The sequence below is a fragment of the Capra hircus genome, chromosome 6, assembly GCF_001704415.2.
Source record: "Capra hircus breed San Clemente chromosome 6, ASM170441v1, whole genome shotgun sequence".
Classification (NCBI taxonomy): Eukaryota; Metazoa; Chordata; class Mammalia; order Artiodactyla; family Bovidae; genus Capra; species Capra hircus.
This window is the reverse complement of record NC_030813.1, coordinates 15,851,401-15,875,370: the sequence shown is the minus strand read 5'-3', so window position 1 is coordinate 15,875,370 and position 23,970 is coordinate 15,851,401. Positions and strand designations below refer to the sequence as shown.

The following is a 23,970-nucleotide window of genomic DNA, read 5'->3' as shown; positions in this document are numbered from 1 at the left end:
CTCTAAGAACTACACACTCTTGTTTCCTCCTTTGGTTCCTGCTGTTCTGCTTGCCTTTTTCAGATTTTCCACTTAATACATTGGTGTGCCTCATAGGGGCATCTCAGGTACCACTTGCTCTAGGAAGCCTTTCTCCACCAATACTGTTGGGTCTGCTGATCTCTTGTGCTTCTTCCAAGTGTATTCTGTGCCTCTCTTTATCATGTGATTCCTTTTGTGTAGTGATCATGTCTTATCCATATTTCTACCCCTCAGTTCAGTTCAGTCGCTCAGTTGTGTCTGACTCTTTGCAACCACATGGACTGCAGCACACCAGGCCTCCCTGTCCATCACCAACTCCTGGAGTTTGTTCAAACTCATGTCCATTGAGTTGGTGATGCCATCCAACCATCTCATCCTCTGTCGTCCCTTTCTCCTCTCACTTTCAATCTTTCCCAGCCTCAGGGTCTTTTCAGATAAGTTGGTTCTTTGCATCAGGTGGCCAAAGTATTGGAGTTTCAGCTTCAGCATCAGTCCTTCCAATGAATATTCAGGACTGATTTCCTTTAGGATGGACTGGTTGGATCTCCTTACAGTCCAAGGGACTCTCAAGAATCTTCTCCAACACCACAGTTCAAAAGCATCAGTTCTACCCTTAGGACTTAGTTTAGTGCTTGTACATAGTACAAAGCACTGAATTCTTTAAATGCTCAGTAAATACTGAATGAGCAAATGAATTGTGCAGATTCTGAATCTTTGCAGTATTTTATTTTGAGAAAATTCATTTGATGCTGCTGTTTCTGTATGTGTATTATTAGTTTTAAATAGTGTTTTCCATAATCTTATTTTTATGAAATTAATTTTCTTAAAAAAATTTTTTTAATTTAAAGATGATTAATAGAACCATGTCAAAAGAAAATTAAGTGCCTTATATATTTATTACCTAAATCCTTGACTGATCATTCCATTCCATGTTATGGATATGGAATTAGTTTTCTAAATATTTAATTTTTTTTAGACAGAGCCTAATATATGCTAGCAGGCAGGAGAACTGAGCTTCAGATAATGTTTGATTGCTCATAACTTGGGAAGTTAGCTTGGAGCAAAATATGTGCTAGAATAAAGATAATAACCTTCACTGAAAAATGTGTTGATCATGAGCCTGCACTGCATAGTGAGGACCTGGGGGCATCGCAGGATGCTCTCTTACCAGAGTCTCAGAGCTGCTGTGACAGTGGTGAATTCAAGCATTTTGCCTAAAATACTCTAGGTAGTGGACTTTATTTAGTTTGCTTTTGGGGGCTAAGCAGAATGTGGCAATATTGATTAAATCAATTTTATGTCATGCACTTCTATCTTTAAAGCTAAATTTTATAAAACTGAATATTATGCATGCTGGTAGAAAGCAAAAAGTAAAATTTATAATGTTTAACATGCAAGTAATCTACAGTGTTTTCTAACATCTGATAAGACACTGAAGTATTTTGAACATTATGTGTTTCTTCAAGGTATAGTAGCAACACATCTAAGGAAAAGGGATTTGATAGGCATTTCCTGGCAAATTTAGATATGAGAAATTATTGAAATTTTCTTGACACTTGTTTGATTTTTCCTTCTCTTAGAATGTGTTATTTTGCTGAAACCACTTTCAAAGTCTAGGCAGATTGATCCCCTGCAAGCTACACTTGAAGGTTAAGTAACTACAGATCTCAGCTAATCCTGTGTAATCTGCTGTTACTAAATGGCCATTTGTATTCCTGGCGCACCAGTTTCTGAATGCTTAGGATTTGGTTTTTACCTTTTGTCCAAATAACCTCTAAAAGGAGCCATGCATCTCTTTGCAAGTCTGTGTATTGCACTTAGCTTATTGGAGAGAGTGAGCTGTTTATGTCCTTCACAGTGCACCTGTGATTATCACGGCAGAAATGATGGCCTGGGATCAAGGTATGCTTCTCTCCTTGCTACTCAGTGTTCTGATTCGGAGGAAAAGGACTCAAACCAGATGGCTTTGTTTTGAAAGCAGTTGACTGCTCAGAAATCAGAGAGGAGGCTTAATTTAGATAAGCTTTAATGTAATTGTGTTAATCCTGGTTGCCTACTCCATTGTTTTCACTTCGATCAGTTTAACTCCTTCAAAGCCCCTCAAATTATTTGAAACTCTCAAACACATTGTGTTACTAAAATATTCATTGCACTTGTATTCACACAATGAACCTGGCAGGAGGTCAAACCACTGAAATTTGTGTGGCCAGTTCAACCTGTTTATAGAAAGCAAAAGTGGGCAGGTCTGATCAGAATGTGTGTGACATGCCCAGATCATTTGCTTCCAGGGTTTTCCCTTTCATTTTGAGGATTATTTATGCCAACTGAATAGACTTTAGGAAGTAGGAAGGACGATCACATGAGTGAAATTAGAGATGTTCATAATCAGAATTTTTCATTTTAAGATGTTAGAATTTGAAAGAAATGGGTCAGCCTTTTGTGTTGGACAGTGGGACCTTGCAGAAGTTCCTTCACTTCTGTGTTTCTTTAATATATGCGTGTGAAGTGAGAACAAGTGTTTATTTACAATATGCATGAGTCCTTGCAGATAGAAGTTACATACAAAACAGAACTCTTATTGGCTAAATACAGTAAACTTTTTTTTAGAGAGAGAATTTTTAGTAACAAAGTCAGATTTTTTGTGTGACTCAGTTGAAGTGAACAGTGAGCCTCAAAGTAATTTGTTAAAAGAATCACTCAATTTATGTCTTACAAATTTATACAAATAACTAATAATTAACATATTTGTGTATAATTTTTCATGTTATTGTATAAAATTTACTAACTCCTGGTATCTGAGATAATCACTCAAGGTGGTTAAAGACAGTGAGAAGAATGTAACAATTTAAGACCTACTTGGCGAAAGATGTACTGCAGTTATGACTCAGATCAGACTACCTTTCAGAAAACAGTCACAGAAGTGTTTCCGTCTTCATGGTGGCCCCATTATTGATGCATTTTATAAAAATCATAGCATGTTATACCTGACAAGAACTCCAGAAATAATCGTTTGACCACTGTAATTTTTTAAATGAATAAATCATATAGAGACGAAATGGCTTGTCCGAGATCACAGTGTTGAATTGTTGCAGTGACTGGCTGACAAAGAGACTAGGTCTTTTAGCTTCCAATTAAAGCTTTATCCAATACAATGCACTGGAATGGTAACTTAATGAGGAGAAGCTGGATCATTCTGGTATAAAGCACACTGAAATTTGTGATTCAGAATAGAGATGAAGAGGTACGCCTAGAGAATTCTAATGGTGCATAGGCACTTCCCCTAAAGAGAGAAGATGAGGCAGCCAGCACATTGCTTATGCTGCTTCCTTCTCTTTACATCATGGCCTGGCTTTAAAAATTCACTGATTTAATGTGTGTGTTTTACTGAATGGCTGTTTTATTGACTGTTTACTACATGTGTAATGTATCATAATTCAGATGATGCTTTATGTTAATCATTTTCAGCAATCTGGTAGAGCTGAATATATAATGGAAGATAAATAGGTCTTTTTTTTCAGGTTTAAATGAATCAAAATTTTCTGATTTTTCATTCTTTACACCCACACATGGACAGGCTTGTTTTCCTATGCCTGTTTTTCTACATGCCACAAACAAGATCATGATGTCATTTGCACAAGGTCACTTTAATTGTGAGCGATAAAAAAAAAAAAGCTTGCAGTTAGTTGGTTTATTTCTTAGGCTGAAAACAATGCATTGGTCGCACTGTTAAAACAGAGCTTAATTTTGGTCATCCAGTATGAACACTTGCCTTTTCTTTCCTCCCTTCCCTCCTTTCTTTCTTCCTTTCTCTTGTGCTCATCTTCATAAGGATCAATTTATAACTTCAATAGGGGATTCTTTTAAAATGGGGCATTTCCTAAAGAAGTTTAAAGTGTACACTTTGGAGCTGGACAGATGTGGGTTTGAAAGATGGTTGTGTAAACCACTAGCTCTGTGACTCTGGGAAGTTACCTAATGTTGATGGGCCTCAGTTATTTTATCTATAAAAATGAGATCGATGATAATAATAGCAAACACCTATTGAGTGCTTGTTAGCAAACACCTACTGAGTGCCAAGAAGGTGTAAACTTTTCCATCCATTTCAATTAGTCACCATAAGAGTACCATGTGGGAAGATGAGTTGAGACTGGTGAAGTGGCTTCCCATGGCCACGATGTTAGAGCTTAGAGTCAAACCAAGACCAGACTGACTCTAGAGCTGGTACCTTTACCTATTCCCTAATATCAGTTCATAGGGCTATTGTGATGATTAAAAAGGGGTGCAATGTGATGTATATTGCACATGCCTGACACATAAAAGGCTCAGGTTGAGTCACATGAAATTAATGATATTTGATGGTTTTGAATGTGCAAAAATGGCCATTTCATATGGTTCAACCTAGAAGAAGGTGATGAGGATGACAAATTATTACTGAGCATTAAGCTAGGCTGAATGGATACTTCGTGCAAACCAGTAGGGAATGAAAAATTCAATGCATATTTCAAATAAGTATTACTTTTTTCAAATGCATCTCAGAAAACAGATTTCCTTCCATTGCTTTGTGACACTAGGGCGGTGCTATGTAATGACCTTGATATGAATGAAGTACCTACAAACTTTCCCGTGGACACTGTGAAACTTCGCATAGAAAAGACCGTTATCCGTGGGATCCCCGCCGAGGCCTTCTACTACCTGGTGGAGCTCCAGTACCTCTGGCTGACTTACAATTCTGTGGCCAGCCTTGACATCAGCAGCTTTTACAACTTAAAGCATCTACATGAGTTGCGCTTAGATGGAAATTCTCTGACGGCTTTCCCTTGGACATCTCTGAGGGACATGCCCCGTCTGAGGACCCTGGATTTGCACAATAACAGAATAACCAGTGTGCCAAAAGAGGCAGTCAGGTACCTGAAGAACCTCACCTACTTGGATTTATCAAGCAACAGATTAACCACACTGCCACCAGATTTCCTGGAAAGTTGGTCCCACTTAGTGACAGCATCATCCAGAAGCCTGGACCTTCCACCAAGAAGAATTATTCTCGGTAAGCTCACAGCCTCTGGGCTTTTCAGGTCCAGTTTGCTCTGCGTACCTTCTTCAGTTGTCCAGTATTTTTGCATCTATTGGATCTGGTGTTTTACTCTCTACTTGCACGTTTGATGGAGTAGTACCTTTATCATTTGACCGAGGTCAGTTTACTGGCCTGCCCTGGGTAAGGTATAATGACTCTTTTTGTGTCTGTATACGTGCACACCATGTGTGTATGTGTATGAGCACGAATGCATCCATGTTTGTGGAATGAGGGCAGCAGGTGTCTGTGTGTGCATGTGAGGGGAGGGAAGGAAACTTGCCTCATAAACTGAGAGACAAGTGCTGCTCTTAGAGAACCTGGAAAAGAATGACAAAATCTATCAACCCGCTCTGATTCTCATGAGCACATCAGTGCTCCATACTCTGCCACAGCTGACGTTTTGCTCTGGTCTCTTTTCAGCCCTTTATCAGGGTCTTCAGGAGGGAGGGAAGAGCATCTACCTCTTTATTAAGTAGCAGTGGTTTAGTTGGTTAGGAAGTATGGCTTCCAGATGTGTGTGTATATATGTGAGTCACTCAGTTGTGTCCAACTTGTTGCGACCCCAGGGACTGTAGCCCACCAGGCTCCTTTGTCCATGGGATTCTCCAGGCAAGAATACTGAGTGGGTATCCATTCCCTTCCCAGGGGATCTTCCCGACCCTGGGTTCGAACCCAGGTCTCCTGCAATGCAGGCAGGTTGTTTACCATCTGAGCGAACAGGAAAGCCCTGTAGCCTCCATATATTCTTAATTAAAAAACAAATAAACAAACTAGTCTAAACACCAGTTATTTTACTGACCCTAGATGGGTCTCCTAATGGATTTAATCTGTTAGTTTAGCTGTGTTCAATCTTGTGTATTTTGATCATGAATTTGTTTACATTCTATGGATATTTATCTTGGATTCTTATCACGTAAGCTCCTTCTAGGAAGCTCTTCTCTTCTTTTTGTTTGTCTTCCTACAGTGCTTTGCACAGTGCTCTCCTGAATGCCCAGTAAATGTGACTGCCCAGTTGAAGTCAGTGAAATGAGACCCTTCTCAGCAGTATCTGTGGGCAGTGAGGCCTTTTCCCACTTTTGTATGAGACACAGACCTGAAGCTTTGACAAAGCAATTTGATTTGCTAAAGTGTCTGCCTGCAGTGCAGGAGACCAGGGTTCGATCACTGGGTCGGAAAGATCCCCTGGAGAAGGAAATGGCAACCCACTCCAGTACTCTTGCCTGGAAAATCCCATGGTCGGAGGAGCCTCGTAGGCTACAATCCATGGGGTCACAAAGAGTCGGACATGATTGAGCGATGACACGTTTTGTTCATCCCATAAGGCTTTTTTGAATTGCACAAGATATGTTCGTCATGGCTGCAGAAGAAGTTTTAATTCTCAGAAAAATGAAAGAAAATTTAAATGTTTGGTCATTGAAATGACTTATAAGACTTCGGAATGAGAAGCAACTGGGTGCTAAGAAATTGTGCCAGAAATTTCTACTGACCAAAATCACTTGCTAAATATTTTCTGAAATAAAATATAAGTGAAAGATAAATTTGATATTTTTTATAGAAAGGAAAGTACTATGTATTTTATAATAATTGTAAATGGAGTATAACCTTTAAAAATTTTGAATCACTATATCGTACACCTATATCATATATTGTATCTCAACTACACTTCAATAAAAAGTGTTTTAATTGGAAAAAAAAATAAATACTGCGACAGCACTTAAATGGCTTAGCATTACTTTTGTTGAAATGTATATGCATTTTAGTGCTTATGAAACTAAAAATATTTTCTCCATAAGAACCAAAGAGAGAAAAAGTCACAAAATTTTTCTTGCACAGCTGTTTCATGTTTTGAGCACTATCTATCCTTCAGACATTTTTGTTTATATAATAAGAGAAGCATTTTAGGGTGGTTAGAGAAAAAAAATTAGTTTAATTTAGCAATAGTTGTAGAGTCCTTAAATATTAATAAATATACTGTGATAGCCATGCAAAACCATACTGTAGTACTTAATTACTTTATTCTAGTGACTAGTTTGATTCTTATGAGTAACATTAATGGCTAGAAATTTTCATAACTTAAAATTCCATAGCATAGGAGTTTTATTTTGCTATGTATTTTTAAAAGTTTCTTTGAATCCAATTCCTAATTCTAATAATATTACTCAATGGAGATATAGACTAGAAAATAAAATCAAATTACTAAATGGCTACTAATAGCTCTCTGATGATTGGTTGCTAATATTAATATGAAGAAATAATTTTATAGAATATTAATATTTTCCTTTTGCTTTCCTTGCCTTTTGAGTCAGATCCACAAAACATCACTTAGACCAAAGTCAGTGAGGTTATCACCCATATTTTCTTCTAGAAATTTTATGGTTTGAAGTCTTATATTCAAGTCTTTAATCCATTTTGAGTTAATTTTTGTGTATAGTGTAAGATAGTGGTCTGCTGCTGCTGCTGCTGCTGCTGCTGCTAAGTCGCTTCAGTCGTGTCCGACTCTGTGCGACTTCATAGATGGCAGCCCACCAGGCTCCCCCGTCCCTGGGATTCTCCAGGCAAGAACACTGGAGTGGGTTACCATTTCCTTCTCCAATGCATGAAAGGGAAAAGTGAAAGTGAAGTCGCTCAGTCGTGTCCGACTCCTAGCGACCCCATGGACTGCAGCCCACCAGGCTCCTCTATCCATGGGATTTTCCAGGCAAGAGTGCTGGAGTGGGGTGCCATCGCCTTCTCCGAGGTAGTGGTCTAGTTTCGTTCTTTTTCATGCGGCTGTCCAGCTTTTCCCACACCACTTATTGAAGACTGCCCTTTCTCCTTGTCATGTTCTTTATTCCTTTGTTGTAAATTGTCCACACCTGTGTGGATTTGTTTCTAGGCTTTCAGTTCTATTCCACTGATCTGTGTGCCTATTTTTGTACTAGTACTATACTCTTTGATTTTTACAGCTTTTTACTATAATTTGAAGTCAAGAACCATAGTATCTCCAGCTTTTTTCTTTCTCAAGATTATTCTGGCTATTTGGGATCCTCTGTGGTCCGATACAAATTTTAGAATTGTTTGTTGTAGTTCTGTGAACTATGCCATTGAAATTTTGATTAGATAGCATTGAATATATAGATCACTTTGGGTAATATAGTTATTTTGAAAATATTAATTCTTTCAGTCTATGAGCACAGTATATCATTCCATTTATTTTCATCATCCTCAATTTCTTTCATTAGTGTCTTATAGTTTTTAGTGTACAGATTTTCATTTTCTTAGTTAAATTTATTTCCAGGTATTTTATTCTTTTTGTTGCAATTATAAATGGGATTGTTCTCTTAATTTTTCTGATTGCTGTTGTTAGTGTATAGAAATGCCACAGATTTCTGTATATTGATTTAGTATCATGTGAGTTTATTGAATTCATTGTTCTTTTCTTGGTGGTTTTTTAGTGTTTTCTATATATAGTTTCATGTCATCTGCAAATAGTGACAGTTTTGCTTCTTCCTTTTTAGATACAAGTGCCTTTTATTTCTTTTCTTTTTCTTTTTTTTTGGCTAGTACTTCCAATATATGTTGAATCAAAGTGGTGAGACTAAGCATCCTTATGTTGTTTCTAATCTTACTCAGCTTTCCATCCTTGAGTATGGTGTTAACCATGAGTTTATCATATATGGCTTTTACCATGTTGAGGTACATTCCCTCTATACCCATTTTGTTGAGAGTTTTTTTTAAATCATAAATGGATTTTGAATTTTGTCTGATGCTTTTTCTGTATCGATTGAGAGGATCATGTGTTTCATCCTTCAATTTGCTAAATGATATGTTACACTGATTAAATTGTGGATGTTAAACCATCCTTGCATCCTTGGAATAAATTCCACTTGGTTATGGTATATGATCCTTTTACTGTATTCTGGGATTTGGTTTGCTAAAATTTTATTGAGGAACAGTTCAGATTATTTAAAAACTTACACAAGAATACTTTTAGTATAACATTAAATTTATGTAATTTTACATGATCATGCAATAATGTATGATCATGAGTATTTTACAATTTGCAAAGAAAAAGACTAAAAGTTATACTAATTGATTAACTGTTCTCTTTGACATCTTTCTGCTTTTCTGTATTTTTAAAATGTTCTGCAGTGATCATGTATTACTTTTTATAATCATAATAATAAGCAACAAAAGATATTTTGAAACATGTCCAGCCACGTGTGGCAGCTGACCAAAGCAAAGTCATGACTGCTGCATAACAAAATGGGGAAAGAAGTGCTACCCTCTGCAAAGAAGACTTGTTCATGTATGTGCATCACACACAGAAAACTCAGTTTTCACATCTGGAAAATGGAGATAACAGGATTTACTCCATCTTGCTAATAGAAATGTAATGAGAATGCAGTTTATGTTACAATCTTTTAGAATATAAATTGGACAGTTTCTGAGGCTATGATTTTAGATCAACAACAATCCATAGCAATTGTGACTGAGATGTATCAAAGAAGTCACAGAAGTCAAAGAAGGACTTCTCTAGTTTGACTTTTTTTGTTAAACTGTCATGTACCAAAGTCTTCCAATTTCATTGTTTAAATATGGTAGTGAGAACCAACTCTAGATTATTTAGAACTCAAGTGCTTAACTGTAGCAATTATATCTTTCCAGGTGCCCTGTAGAATTTACTTTTGTACTATTATAATGGAATACATTCTCTTTTCATTTCTTTTTTTATTACCCTATGTTTATTGTTAACAGATTCTGTTTATAGTAGCTTCTGTAGATTCTGTAATAGTAGCTAATACTGATGGATGCTAGGCCAAGCCTAGTTCTTATAATTTATGGATATAACTTTTTCTAGTCTCACATTAACCCCATGATAAGTACTGTAACACTTACCCAGATTCATTTATTCCATAGTGATGGAGGTAGGGTTTGAATACAAACCATTTGGTTGTAGAACCCTTGCTCTTCCCCACTGCTTTGTAATGCAAGGTATGTAGTAATACCAGAGTTATTTTCCTCATATATATTATTTTACTGATCTATTTAAATCAAATATTTATTTAATAAAAAAGAATTTAGGGAGAAGCTTTTCAGTTACTCCATTTCTCTTCTGTGTGAATAAAAATATCAACCTAATAAAATTGTCCTTTAATGTAGTTATAAAAATGTAAAGTAGTGTCCTGCAAATAAGCATTTAAATTAACTATGAAACTAGACTGATGTGCAGTACAGGTAAATTTCCATGACCTCTTTCTCAAGAATAAGGAAATATTTACACAGGCAAAGTCTGTAAGGCCTAACACTGTTTATCTTGGAGGAAAAACTCGGTAGTAGAAGAGTATAAATTGCTTTTTTGTGTCCTTCTTACGGGAACCTAAAGTTGCTTAGTTGTAAAGGGCACTTCTATTCAGAATGGCTTCCTCGGTGGCTCAGGAGTAAAGAAGCCGCCTGCCAATGCAGGAGATGGTTTTGATCCCGGGGTCGGGAAAATCCCCTGGAGAAGGACATGGCAACCCACTCCAGTGTTTTTCGCCTGGGAAACCCCATGGACAGAGGAGTCTGGTGGGATACAGTCTATGCAGTCATAAAAGAGTCAGACACGATTTAGCAACTAAACAACAAAAAAATTCAGAATGGAGTTTGCCAAAGGGCAGTGGGGGCCCTGAGTATTCCCACAGAATTCTGTAAAATGGCATTAATTTAGTTGGACAAATACTTCTGATTCTCTATTGGCTTACCTGCTCTTTCCTAGGCACAGAGGAGAAAAATCCATACAATTAAGGCTTACCCTTTGCCAGACATTCATCTGAGGACTGCCTGGCAGTGTCTCAGGCTCTAGGACAACCCCATGAGGTGGGTCTGTAATTGTCATCACCTTCTTTTTCCAGCCAGTAAAGAGGCAAAGTTTCAACTTCACAGTCCATCTCCAGAGACATCACTTTTATTTTTTAAACTTTAAAAACAATTTTCTTTTTAAAAATTTAATTAAAAAATTTTTTTGGCTGCACCGTATGGCTTATGGGATCTCAGTTCCCTGACCCGTGATTGAGCCCAGGCCATGGCAGTGAAAGCTGGGAATCCTAACCACTAGGCGATCAGGGAACTCCTTAAACTATTTTTTAATTTGAGGAATTGAGATATCATATGCACACCGTGAATCTTGTGTACAATTTAGCAAATGATGGTAAACCTATACCTGCACAAAACACACACCCTCATCAAGAAACAGAGCATTTCCATCACCCTAGAAAGTTTCCCTGTGCCCTGTCTCATCAGTCTTCCCCCACCCCAGAGAACTACTACTTTTATTTCTATGACCATAAATTAATTTTGCCTATTCTATAATTTCATTTGAGGTGCTTTTGTGCTTGGCTTCTTGCACTCAACATTATATATTTTTTTGAGATTCAACCATGTCATTGTGCATGTTGGTAGTTTCTTATTGCTCACTCTATTCAATTGTAAAAGTGTACCAGTTACTCATCTTTGGTCCTGTTGTTGGACAGATGGACTGTTTCCAGTTTTTAGCTTTATTATGAATTAAGCTGCTATTAACGTTTTTTGTGCAAAGTTTTAGTGGCTATGTTCTCATTTCTCTAGGATAAATCCCTAGGATTGAAATTGTTAAGTCACAGGATAGGCTTTATTATGAATTAAGCTACTATTAACATTTTTGTGCAAAGTTTTTGTGGCTATGTTCTCATTTCTCCTAGGATAAACTCCTAGGATTGAAATTGTTAAATCATAGGATGGCTAGATATATAACTTTTTAAGAAAGAAACTGCCAGTTTTCCAGAGGTTGTACTGTTCTACACCTCCATTAGCGCGGTCTGTTTGTTCCACACCCTCAGCAGCACTTGACATTGTCAGTCTTCATTATTTTTGTTATTCTTGGGAATGGTTATGTCAGGGGAGTGGTATTATATTGTCATTTTAGTTTGCATTTCCCTGATGAGTAATGATATTGACCATTTACATTTACTTATTGACCATTGGTATATTTATAATTTTTAATGTTCATCTTTTTATTACTGAGTATAAGTCTTCATTAATTATATGTATTATGAATATTTTCTCAAGTCTGTGACTTGTCTATTGATTTTCTTCATGATGTCTTTTTTTAAAAAAATTTTCTTCATGATGTCTTTTGTAAGAAAGCTTAAAATTTTGATGACATCTGATTTATCAGTTTTTCCTTTTATTGTTAGTGACATCTGTGTACCATCTAAGAAATATTTGCATACCTACAGGTCAGAGGAAGCCCCCTTGTGGCTCAGATGGTAAAGAGTCTGCCTGCAATGCAGCAGACCCAGGTTTGATCCCTGGGTTAGGAAGATTCCCTGGAGAAGGAAATGGCAACCCACTCCAGTAATCTTGCCTGGAAAATCCCATGGATAGAGGAGCCTGGCAGGTACAGTCCATGGGGTCACAAAGAGTTGGACACGACTAAGCGACTTCACTTTCACTTTCACAGGTCATAGAGATAGACTTTCTTTGCAGTTTTAACTTTTATATTCAGTTTTTAGCTTTATATTCTTAGTTTTTATGCTTATGACTATGACCCAGCTCAAGACAGTTTCTGAGTATAGTGTGAGGTAGGGGTTAAGGTCTATTTGTTCCCAAATAGATGTCCAGGAGTTCTAGCACCATTTGTTAAAAAGGCTTTACGTTTTGAATTGTTAAGGAAAACTGCCTCCACAAAGTTGACTAAGGCATGGTTTTGCCTTCAAGAGCTTATAGTCTATAGAATAGCTTTGGTACTGGAATTTATTGCTGACTTTTCATAAAGAATAGCATATCCAACTACTGTGATGCACAAAAAACATTATCCTTTGAGAAATGGAACAAGGCAAAGTTCATTTACCCCTATCCAAGAGTAGTTTAAAATTAATTAATGCAAATTACTGGTTGTGGTTGGCGCTTTGCCAAGGAATGCAGTATAAGTAATAGTTTAACTTTCAGTGAGTTCTTGTAGCTTTGTCCCCAGAAGAAAAACACATTGAATGTGTTCAGCTCTAGATTACTATTATTATTAAAGCTTTGAAAGTTGTACCCTTAACTTTAGATGTTCATAGCATGAATAAATATTTTATTTTTGAGGGATTTAAAAATAAACACATTGCTTTTAGATGTAATCCTTTGGATTAATTTTTACAGAATTTTGTTTTACCATTAACACTTTTTTTTTTAACAGTTTCAAAGTATAAATGAAACTCTTAATTTTATAGCTCTTGATCTTTCCCTATATAGACAGTTATGCTGCAAACATTGCTGTTTTAACACTTGTTATTTGTAGATAACAGCACTTACAGCTGCCACCGATACTCTAGATGCTTTTAGGTGGCAAAGAGATAAGTGAGTTATGGTGGAAGAGGCATTAGACCAGGAGGCTCAAACACCTAGGACTTGGGACTCTAAGTGAAAGTGAAAGTGAAGTCACTCGGTCATGTCCGACTCTTTGCGACCCCATAGCCTGTAGCTTACCAGGTTTCTCGGTCCATGGGATTTTCCAGGCAAGAATACTGGAGTGGGTTATCATTTCCTTCTCCAGGAGATCTTCCCCAGCCAGGGATTGAACCCAGGTCTCCTGCATTGTAGGCAGATGCTTTACCGTCTGAGCCACCAGGGGGACTCTAAGCTACTTACAATGTCAAGGCAATAATTTCTTTGTGCCTTAATGTCTTTTGGTATGAAATAGGAAGAATCATACTAGCTTCCTGAGGTCAGTATAAGACATATATACGGTTGTTAAGAATGAGAACTTTAAGATCAGGATAGTGAAAGTGAAAGTTGTTCACTGACTCTTTGCAACCCCGTGGCCTATACAGTCACGGAATTCTCCAAGCCAGAATACTGGAGTGGATAAGCCATACCCTTCTCCAGGGGATCTTCCTGACCGAGGGATCCAACGCAGGTCTCCTGCATTGCAGGCAGATTCTTTACCAGCTGATCCGCCAGGGAAGCTCAAGAGTAGTGGAGTGGGTAGCCTATCCCTTCTCCAGTGGATCTTCCCGACCCAGGAATCAAACCAGGGTCTCCTGCATGGCAGGTGGATTCTTTACCAGCTGAGCTACCAGGTTACCCTAAAGCAGGGTAAAATGTAGACCCTTTACAGTTTTTGATAAGTGCAGTATTTGTCTCATAGGAAACAGCCAATAACTGCTGTTTTGTGTTGTTATTATTTTAATTTTAACTTTTATTAAAGTATAACTGACTTACAATGTGTTTAATTTCTGCTGTATAGCACAGTGGCTCAGTCATACATGTATCTATTCTTTTCCATATGGTCTACCACAGGATATTAAATGTAGCTTCCTGTGCTGGACAGTAGTACCTTGTTTTCTATCCATCCTATATGTGATAGTTTGTGTCTGCTAATCCCAAACTCCCAGTCTTTCCCTCCGCTCCTCCTCTCCCCCCTTGACAACCACAAGCCTGTTCTCTATATCTGTAAGTCTGTTTTTGTTATTATTTTATAAAGAAAAAAATCTGGCATACAAAGTCAAAGTCTCTTGAAAGTATGAGTATTCTACACACATTATATTATATGACAGAATGAATTTGATATTTATTGGCAGGTTGAGTAGAATTTAAATCAGTATTAGAGAACTGATTATAGATTCATGGGACTAAATGTGAGAAGAAGGTTAAGGCAATTCATCCATGAAAGAAAAGAAATTTCTAATATAGAAGACAGTAGAAATAGTAAGCTTTACCAACACTGGCAGAGAAATATGAACCACTCACAAAGTGCTGTTATAATAAAAATAGGCATAGAGAGAAATCTGGAATTTATGAATGGTTAAGTCTTCCACCATGGTTAGACTTTTTTAAACTTGTGGTTCTATTTTTCCTTCCTAAAAATCAATACAAATCCACTCCACAACCACAAATCTCTTTGAGATAAATCTTTTCTAACCTTGGGCTTTTTTTGTAAGGCTGGTATGGGACATCACCCTTAAGATCCTTAAGATTTCTGTCTGACTGAATGCTCTGAAGGCACCATCTTAGATCTTTCTGAGATCCTAGCAACTAATTGTATAGAACCACCCACCTGAATTTGACTTTTGCTCTGAGACCCTTTCTTAATTTGAGAATTTTGGAGAGGGTGGTGTAAGAAGCAGTTTTATTGGGTTTAGCTTCTTTGCATTTACCGATTCTTCCTTTAGCTGTTGTCTCTTTATATTTTACTGTGAGGAGCAAGAAGACACCGGGCAGCAGTGTCAACACCACGTGGAAATATCCTTGGCTGCTGCTGCTGCTGCTGCTGCTAAGTCACTTCAGTCATGTCTGACTCTGTGTGACCCCATAGATGGCAGCCCACCAGGCTCCCCCGTCCTTGGGATTCTCCAGGCAAGAAATCTGGAGTGGGTTGCCATTCTCTTCTCCAGTGCATGAAAGTGAAAAGTGAAAGTGAAGTCGTATCCTATTCTTAGCAACCTCATGGACTGCAGCCTACCAGGCTCCTCCATCCATGGAATTCTCCAGGCAGGAGTACTGGAGTGGGGTGCTATTGCCTTCTCCATCCTTAGCTAGAACATTCATTTCATTGAGTACATTTTCTACTTTCTGTGTTAACCACCGTGATAGTGTTGCCAAGCTTTCTGCTGCTTCATAACAAGGGTGTGCCCTTTTGTCTACTTTCCAATAATATTTTTCTCACTTTTCTTTATGCTTTCACTGACAGCCTCTTTGAAGGGTACAACACTTTGGCTAACAGTCCTGAAAGCCAAGGCAGATCCTGAAGGCGCTTGCACCTGGAGGCTGTCAGCTAACTGTATTTCCTGCCGCTGATTCTCTCTTGAAGGGGGATTTGCGCAGTGTACCTCCATGGCCACCACATGGGACATTCATGCCGAGCCATGTCCCACCACTTTTCTCCAATCTTGTCACCTAACTTTGCCTATGTCTCACTCTCTGCTTTCGTTACACAGAAGTTGTACTACCTCAAAGTCACACAAAATACTGACATATTTCAGGTTGAGCTAGGTGCCTCTCAGCACCCTATAATAATATTTATAATAATATGAATACTTTCTGGCACTCTAGAAGCTGTCACCATATTTATGACATTCTGTGATACTTGACTTCAGATCTTGACTTTGACACTAATCAGCTACATGACCTTGGTCAAGTTATTTGGTTTCTCTGTGAATCAGCTTCTTCATTTTTAAAATGGGGGAAACAATATTCTTTTCATAGAACTGTAGGGATTAAATCAAATAATAACAGGTAAGTGCTTGGAACAGAGTCTAGTATATAATAAATGTTCAATAACTATTAGCTATGATCATTAAAGGATTTCCAGATGGCTCAGTGGTAAAAAGTCTGCCTGCAATGCAGGAAACCCATTTGATCCCTGGGTTGGGAAGATCCCCTGGAGAAGGAAATGGCAACCCACTCCAGTATTCTTGCGAGAAAGTCTGATGGACAGAGGAGGCTGGCGAGTGACAAGTCCGTGGGGTCACAGAGGCAGACACAACTGAGTATGCATGCACACACCCATGATTGTTGATGATTTGAACAGACAGGACACATTGAATTTGGTGGCTGGAGGGCAGGGTAAAACTGACAGAGAGGTGACTCTGACCCCTCAAAGTACTTATGGTTTCAGGGCCAGAGTGCAGAAATGCCATCCCATGAGGCTGTGAGTAGACAGATGTCATCAGGAAAAACTTTATCAACCTTTTCCTCCTTTCTGGTCTAGGTCTGCAGGACAACCCATGGTTCTGTGACTGTCACATTTCCAAAATAATGTCATTGTCAAAAGTCGCTGACCCTGCAATAGTACTTCTTGATCCGATGATGGTGTGTAGTGAACCGGAACGCCTCACGGGGATTTTGTTTCAGCGGGCTGAGCTGGAGCAGTGTCTGAAGCCATCAGTGATGACCTCGGCTACCCAGATCACATCTGCTCTGGGCAGCAATGTCCTGCTGCGGTGTGATGCCACTGGCTACCCCACCCCGCAGCTCACGTGGACCAGACCAGAGAGTTCACCAGTCAATTATACAGGTATCTTCTTAATTCAGGCCTTTGAAATAAGGTGTTTACAAATGTCTGAACTTAATCTTGTGTTTTTGTATGGTTTGAGATTGTCTGGCTATTTCTAATAAAATATTGCTAAGAGTGTTGAATGGAAAAATTTTGGAAGGTACACTTTACTGATTAATATTTTCCTTTGTTTATCTGATTAACCACATAGATGAAATTAGACAATCTGATTTTTTTTTTTCTTAGACGGAAAACAATGTGATTCAGCATCTGGGTGGTTGCAGATAGGCCTCTGTCTTTAACTTTCCTCCATCAGAGGAAAAATTAAAAAAAAAACAACACAACAAACTCATGGTTTACCAGGTTATCTAAATGAAATATACTGTGAAAGGAAGGAACAGAAGTTATGACTCCTCCATGCTAGAAAATGATCCATGATGCCTTCTGACCGTGTGGATGGTTGGCATTTTATTACAATGAAAAAATATTCTGAGAAATATTTAAATATCTTGTGATAAACATTTTATAGAATCACAGTAGGATGAAATTGGAAGGGATATCTGAGATCACTTTGTCTTATCCCCTTATTTAAAAAGTGTGGAAACAGAGGTCCAAAAACTGATAGCTTGTCTGGAATCACATACTATTTAGTGACAAAAGTTTACTACTAAGGCCAAAGTTTCTTAATTCTCAGCCCTAAGTATTTTAAAAATACTATTTCCCATACAAACCTCATGTCACCTGGCATGTCCTAGATTTCCATATAAACCATTTACAGAACCATCACCTGCCTTCAGAGACTTGCAGTGTGCCACTTCTCTCTTCGCTTATGTGAGAGGTATGCGTGTAGGACCAGAAATTGTTTATTTTTCAGTTAGCATGTTGCTCGAGTCTTTTCTTTCCTTTTTTCTCACAGAGTATGCATTTTTCTTTATTCCAGTAATTCAGGAATCTCCAGGGGAGGGAGTCAGATGGTCCATAATAAGCTTGACGGGCATTTCTTACATGGATGCTGGGGATTACAAATGTAAGGCCAAAAACTTGGCTGGGATGTCAGAAGCTGTGGTCACTGTGACAGTGGCCGGTGATGTCACAGCCACCGTCTCATCAGATGATTCTGAAAGAAGAACTGGGGATCACCCTGAACAAGAGGTCCAGCCGGGATCTAGAGGCCCTGCACCTCTGCCTGGTTCATCATCGTCTCCCTGGCCTTATTCCTCCTCTTCTACTTTTCCTCCTACTTCAACTTCATCTCCTCCCTCCACTGCTTCCTTCTCCTTGTCTCCTTTCTTCTCCTCCACTGCTTCTTCAGCTACAGCTCCAAGCACTAGAATATCCACAAGCACCACCATGGCTAGCCGACAGTCGCTCAGCCCAGATGGGAAAAGAAGTGCTAAGGCAGAGATGGGTGGCGGGAAGCTTCCCCCAGTGAGTGCAAGTAGAAGAGAAGAGTTGGCACTGTTGGATCGAGCCCTGCGGAGGGAAGCGAATGCCACAATAGAAAACCTCCAGGTGGTCAGCGAAACAGAAGAAAGCGTGATTTTGACATGGGACACCGTCAACACCACCCAGAACTCGGAAGTGACCGTGTTTTATTCCAAATATGGTGAGAAGGACCTGCTGCTGCTTAATGTGAACTCCAGCAAGAACCGAGTCACCATAAATGGCTTGCTGCCTGGTTGGCAGTATATAGCATGTGTCTGTCCAAAGGGAATGCCTCCCCAGAAAGACCAGTGTATCACCTTTTCTACTGACAGAGCTGAAGAAGGAGATTCTCAAGAGTCTTTCCTGATGGTGGTGAGTGGTGCTGCCTGCGTTGCTGTCTTGCCGTTGATTTTTTTCCTGTTGTACAAAGTTTGCAAACTTCAGTGTAAGCCAGACTCCCTCTGGGAAGATGATTTGGCAAAAGAGACTTATATCCAGTTTGAAACGCTGTCCCCCAGGTCTCAAAGTGTAGGGGAACTGTGGACGCGAAGGCCCAGAGCCGAATCAGAAAAACTGCTGCTTTGCTCTAGGTCAAGTGTGGAGTCTCCTGACTATTAAAAGTGAGGGTTCTGGATCGGAGTATTATTGCTAAGGTTTTACAGCTCAGGCACATGTGAGCTCCACAGAATTTCTTTCACAAAATTAAGGATCTAGGGGTATAGTTGACCCTCTGTTTGGATGACTTTTGGACGCTTTTCACATCCTTTATGAAAAAAAATCACAGATGGAGTGCTTTTAAGTGTGTTTAAAAAAATCATGAGACTTCTGAACTGAAAAGACAAAAAAATTTGATTTTTTTTTTCCTGTAGAAAATGTCCATAAAAATCATTTTTAGGGTAGTGCTAAGTCAGTTAATAATATATTTTAGGATAATGTTTTAGTTCTTAAAAATAAATTCATGTGAAAATAGTCATAAAAAGTAAACTCTGAATTTTAAAAAGATAGCTTTTGGGGGCAGTGAAGAAAGATTAGTACAACCAGTTAAGCCTTGATGTTCCTTCTTGTTCAAAGTGCTCTATGGCATTCGCTGGACATGTTTGCTGCCATGGCCTGGTAGAGTGGAATAGTACATGATTTTGCTTTCATTGTGGTTAAATGCAACCCAGTGGCTGGGGAGGGCTCCAGCTCTTAGTACCATTATGCATTATAATATAGCATAGTGGTATTCGTATTGAAAGTATGAAAAACACTTCCCTTGTCCTTAGAAACATGGGTACTAGCAAAAATAAGTTAAAAAGAGGATGATGGCAAATAGTAAGACCATTTTGAGAAATAGTAACTGTTGCACTCTAATACATCTGCTAACAGACTGTACGGGATCTTTAAAAAAAATGTACTCATTTTAAAACAATCTCTTTAATAGTTTTATATTTACTCTTCTTTTCCCCTTCCCTCTTTTCTTCTCTCCCTACCCTCCCCTTACTTCCTTCACTTTCTTTTTTCCTTCTGCTTTGTCAGAAAATATTCATGCAGCCAAAGGATATTGGCTAAAGAGTTTGTCTTTTGCCATGTTATATTTTGATTACCTGGATAAAGGAATGATCTTTGAAAGCCTTTTATATCCAAAAAGGATGTCTTAGGATTTTGAAAGAGCAAATTCAGTGGATTGATTTAGTCAAACTCAAGGTTAAAAACATCATGGAAATTTGATTGGAGTGGGCCACATGATTAGATAGGAAAGGGAATTGATAAATAAAATTTAGCTTTTCTAAAAATTTTTTTAACCATATTTACTAAATATATACTCTACATTGAAGATTTTAGAGTATGGAACAGATTTATAAAGGTGTGTCAGGAGTCATGAAATATACTGAGAGGCAAATTCTAAGAAAATATTATATTTTACATAAGAAACAAATAGGCTTGAATATAACACATTGTGGAAATCATAATATAAGCAGTCAGGGGATGAAAAACTTCTCATTTCAAATGGCTTTTAATTAAAAAGAAAAAGAGAAATCTAGTTTCACTATAATCTGTATTAGAAGATTAGCATGGATGGATGTCCCACTCAGAACTCCCAAACCTCACCTTCTTATCCTCTTTCCTGTCCTTTCCAACCTGTTTGACCTCGGTGCTTTCATCACTATGTGCATTGTCTAATAATCTAACAGTTTTAAATTCAGTATTCATTTTTTGGAGTTTTAAAAAACAAATACCTTTTAAAGACAGTTTTGTGTTCAACTTATGTTAGATGATTTATTTTAAATTTAATGACTGCAAAAACGTGCATTTCTATACTCTAAAAGCATCATGGAATTTCATTGCCATATTTAAAAAGTTCATATAAACCAACTGCCAAAATACTACCACCTTAGAAATAATACAGCTGTGGGCAAATGTTACAGCCTGCTGAGCCAAAAGACACCCAAACTGTACAAAGGCAGGCTATTCGTCAAGAAAGGATACTTGGATCATCCTGATGAAATGAATTACTGACTGCTCTCATAAGTAAAATCAAGTGCAGCCTGGACTTAATTTTGCCCAGCAAGGAAAAGCTAATTGGTGGTGGAGAAGGGATAAGAATGGCAGGAGAAACACCTTTGTCATCCTCAACTTGGACTTGGCGCATGAGGTGAGTCACAAGCAACTTGTTACTGATAATAAGAGCAAATTGTAAATCATCTAGTTTCTAAAAATACATATGTTTGAATGTAGGGTTATCCTGATGATATCATTGCTCTTACGTTCTTACAAGTATGTGCTTCCTTGAGTGGGAGGGGAAGGCTGATATTATAGCAAGCAGCATGGAATTCCACACAAGCAGCAGCCTGTTTTTCACTATCACTATATGCTGGTGGCTCAGATGGTAAACGGAGAAGGCAATGGCACCCCGCTCCAGTACTCTTGCCTGGAAAATCCCATGGATGGAGGAGCCTGGTAGGCTGCAGTCCATGGGATCACTAAGAGTCGGACACAACTGAGCGACTTCACTTTCACTTTTCACTTTCATGCATTGGAGAAGGAAATGGCAACCCACTCCAGTGTTCTTGCCTGGAGAATCCCAGGGACGGGCAAGCCTGGTGGGCTGCCGTCTATGGGATTGCACAGAGTAGGACACCACTGAAGCGACTTAGCAGCAGTAGCAGCAGCAGATGGTAAAGAGTCTGCCTGCAATGCAGGAGACCAGGGTTTGATCTCTGGGTCGGGAAGATCCCCTGGAGAAGAGCATGGCAACCCACTCCAGTATTCTTGCCTGGAAAATTCCATGGACAGAGGAGCCTGGCAGGCTACAGTCCATGGGGTCGTGAACAATCAGATACAACTGAGCAACTGACATATATGCATTGTGAAGAGCAGTCGTAAATGATAAATAGTAATATATCTGGTAATTAAATATGATTACAATATGTTACTTTCAGACAAAATACATTTGAAGTTGTAAAACTCGGGATATATGGTGAGGGAGTGCCACATGTGAGGCTATCATCAGTGATGTGCTGTGACGTAAAAAATACTGAGAACACCGAGCAGATTGTTCACAGTGTCCGGAAAAGCAAACCTTGAAGAGAGAGCGGTGCCTCGGGAAATTTTGCAAAAAGTTCAAGGAAGAAACTTTTGACCCAGGGACTTGAATCCAAAAAGGGATTATGGCTAACAAAGAGAGATTTTAAATGCACACACACACAGATATAAAGAAGAAAGAGTAGCTAAGATAACTGTAGAAATTAGGAAGTCTATTATAAAAAGGTTGTAAATTAAGGCCCTTAAGGTTAAGGGACAGAGACCTGTGACTTTCTGTTAGAGACCATTTCATGCTATTGAAGGCATTTGTGAAGAAACAGGTGAAGAAACCAAATCTTGAAAAGTATCTTAATAAGATGGCATATTGAAGCTAACAGGGATAAATGTAAAATTTTATGTTTTAATTGGCATAAATATGGGTGTTCAAGTAAAAAGCAAAATTCATAACCAGTTGATTACAATCATTCAGTGAACAGATAGAGTTATGTTTGCATGTGTGTGCTAAGTCCTGCCTGACTCTTTTGTGACCCCATGGACTGTGGCCTGCCAGGCTTCTCTGTCCATGGAAGTTTCCAGGCAAGAACACTGGAAAAGTGAAAGTGAAAGTCACTCAGTGGTGTCCGATTGTTTGTGATCCCATGGACTTTGCAACCCCATGGACAGTTCATGGAATTCTCCAGGCCCCAGAATACTGGTGTGGGTAGCCTTTCCCTTCTCCAGGGTATCTTCCTGACCTGTGAATCAAACCGGGGTCTTCTGCATTGCAGGCAGATTCTTTACCAACTGAGCTATCAGGGAAGCTCAAGAACACTGGAGTGGGTTGGCATTTCCTACTCCAGGGAATCTTCCTGACCCAGGGATGGGACCTGCGTCTCCTGCACTGGCAGGTGGATTCTTTACTACTGCACCACCCGGGCTTCCCCAAGTTATGTATGGTAACTGCTAAAAATGCTAGCATTAGGTTACTCTAGTGTAGGTAACTGGAGAGGCAATGGTACCCCACTCCAGTACTCTTGCCTGGAAAATCCCATGGACAGAGGAGCCTGGTGGGCTGCCGTCTGTGGGGCCGCACAGAGTTGGACACGACTGAAGCGACTTAGCAGCAGCAGCAGCAGTGTGGGTAACAGATCATAGAAGGCAAGTGGTCTGTTATCCTCTGCATTAATAGATCATTTCTATAGGATCAGGTTTAATTTGGGGTGCCAGATTTAAATAATTATGAACCTTGATTACAACTATGGGCTATCCATTAGAAAGCAACTAAGATCACCAAGCATTTGGAAACTTTATCATGCATGAAAGGGTTAAGGATCTGGGGCACAGACTCTGGGGAGACCAGACTAACTTAGTGCAGCACAAGGTGCTAACTCTTCCCTGGAGGAATATGTTTAGGACCATCTGCTTGGGTTGTTAAAATGGAGGCTACTAGGTTCTACAAATATGAATTCAGCAGCCTGGGGTCTTGGAAACTGCACTTTGATACTCAACCCAGGGGAATGATGAAGGTGATGTAATGACTTGGAGAAACACTGTTTTGTGCGATGGATAGAGAAGCAATGTTGGGGTGACAAAGCAGAACTACTCCACATTAAAAACAAACTTTTATTTATTTATTTTTTGCTAACAGTCAGAAAACAGTGGAGTAAGTCATATTGCTATAATATTACTCAGGACTTTCATAGATATTCCGGATATCAGGAATGATGAAAGATACCCTAAAGGACATTGTAGGCTTAAAAAGTTCAATCATTTGGACTGTAGCAGAAAGAAAGGAATATCAATAAAATTGTATCCTTTGGTTTCAGTGGAAGAGAATGCTAATATCTATATTAAGTAGCCTCTTGTTTAATTGTAATACAACTTATTTCATGTGTAAACATCTGAGTCTTAATTTGTTTGAATAGTGGAAAAATTAGGCTACAGACTATTGGGTAGGTTTGTGTTGTCCTCT

General features: G+C 38.7%; 1 protein-coding gene across 1 annotated transcript; it reads left to right on the top strand.

Annotated features, from left to right (window-relative positions):
* Positions 1,808 to 19,112, top strand: LRIT3 (leucine rich repeat, Ig-like and transmembrane domains 3). The gene is made up of 4 exons (XM_005681310.3): positions 1,808 to 1,923; positions 4,593 to 5,065; positions 16,785 to 17,090; positions 18,010 to 19,112. The coding sequence occupies exons 1-4, from the start codon at positions 1,808 to 1,810 to the stop codon at positions 19,110 to 19,112; spliced, it is 1,998 nt and encodes a 665-aa protein (XP_005681367.3).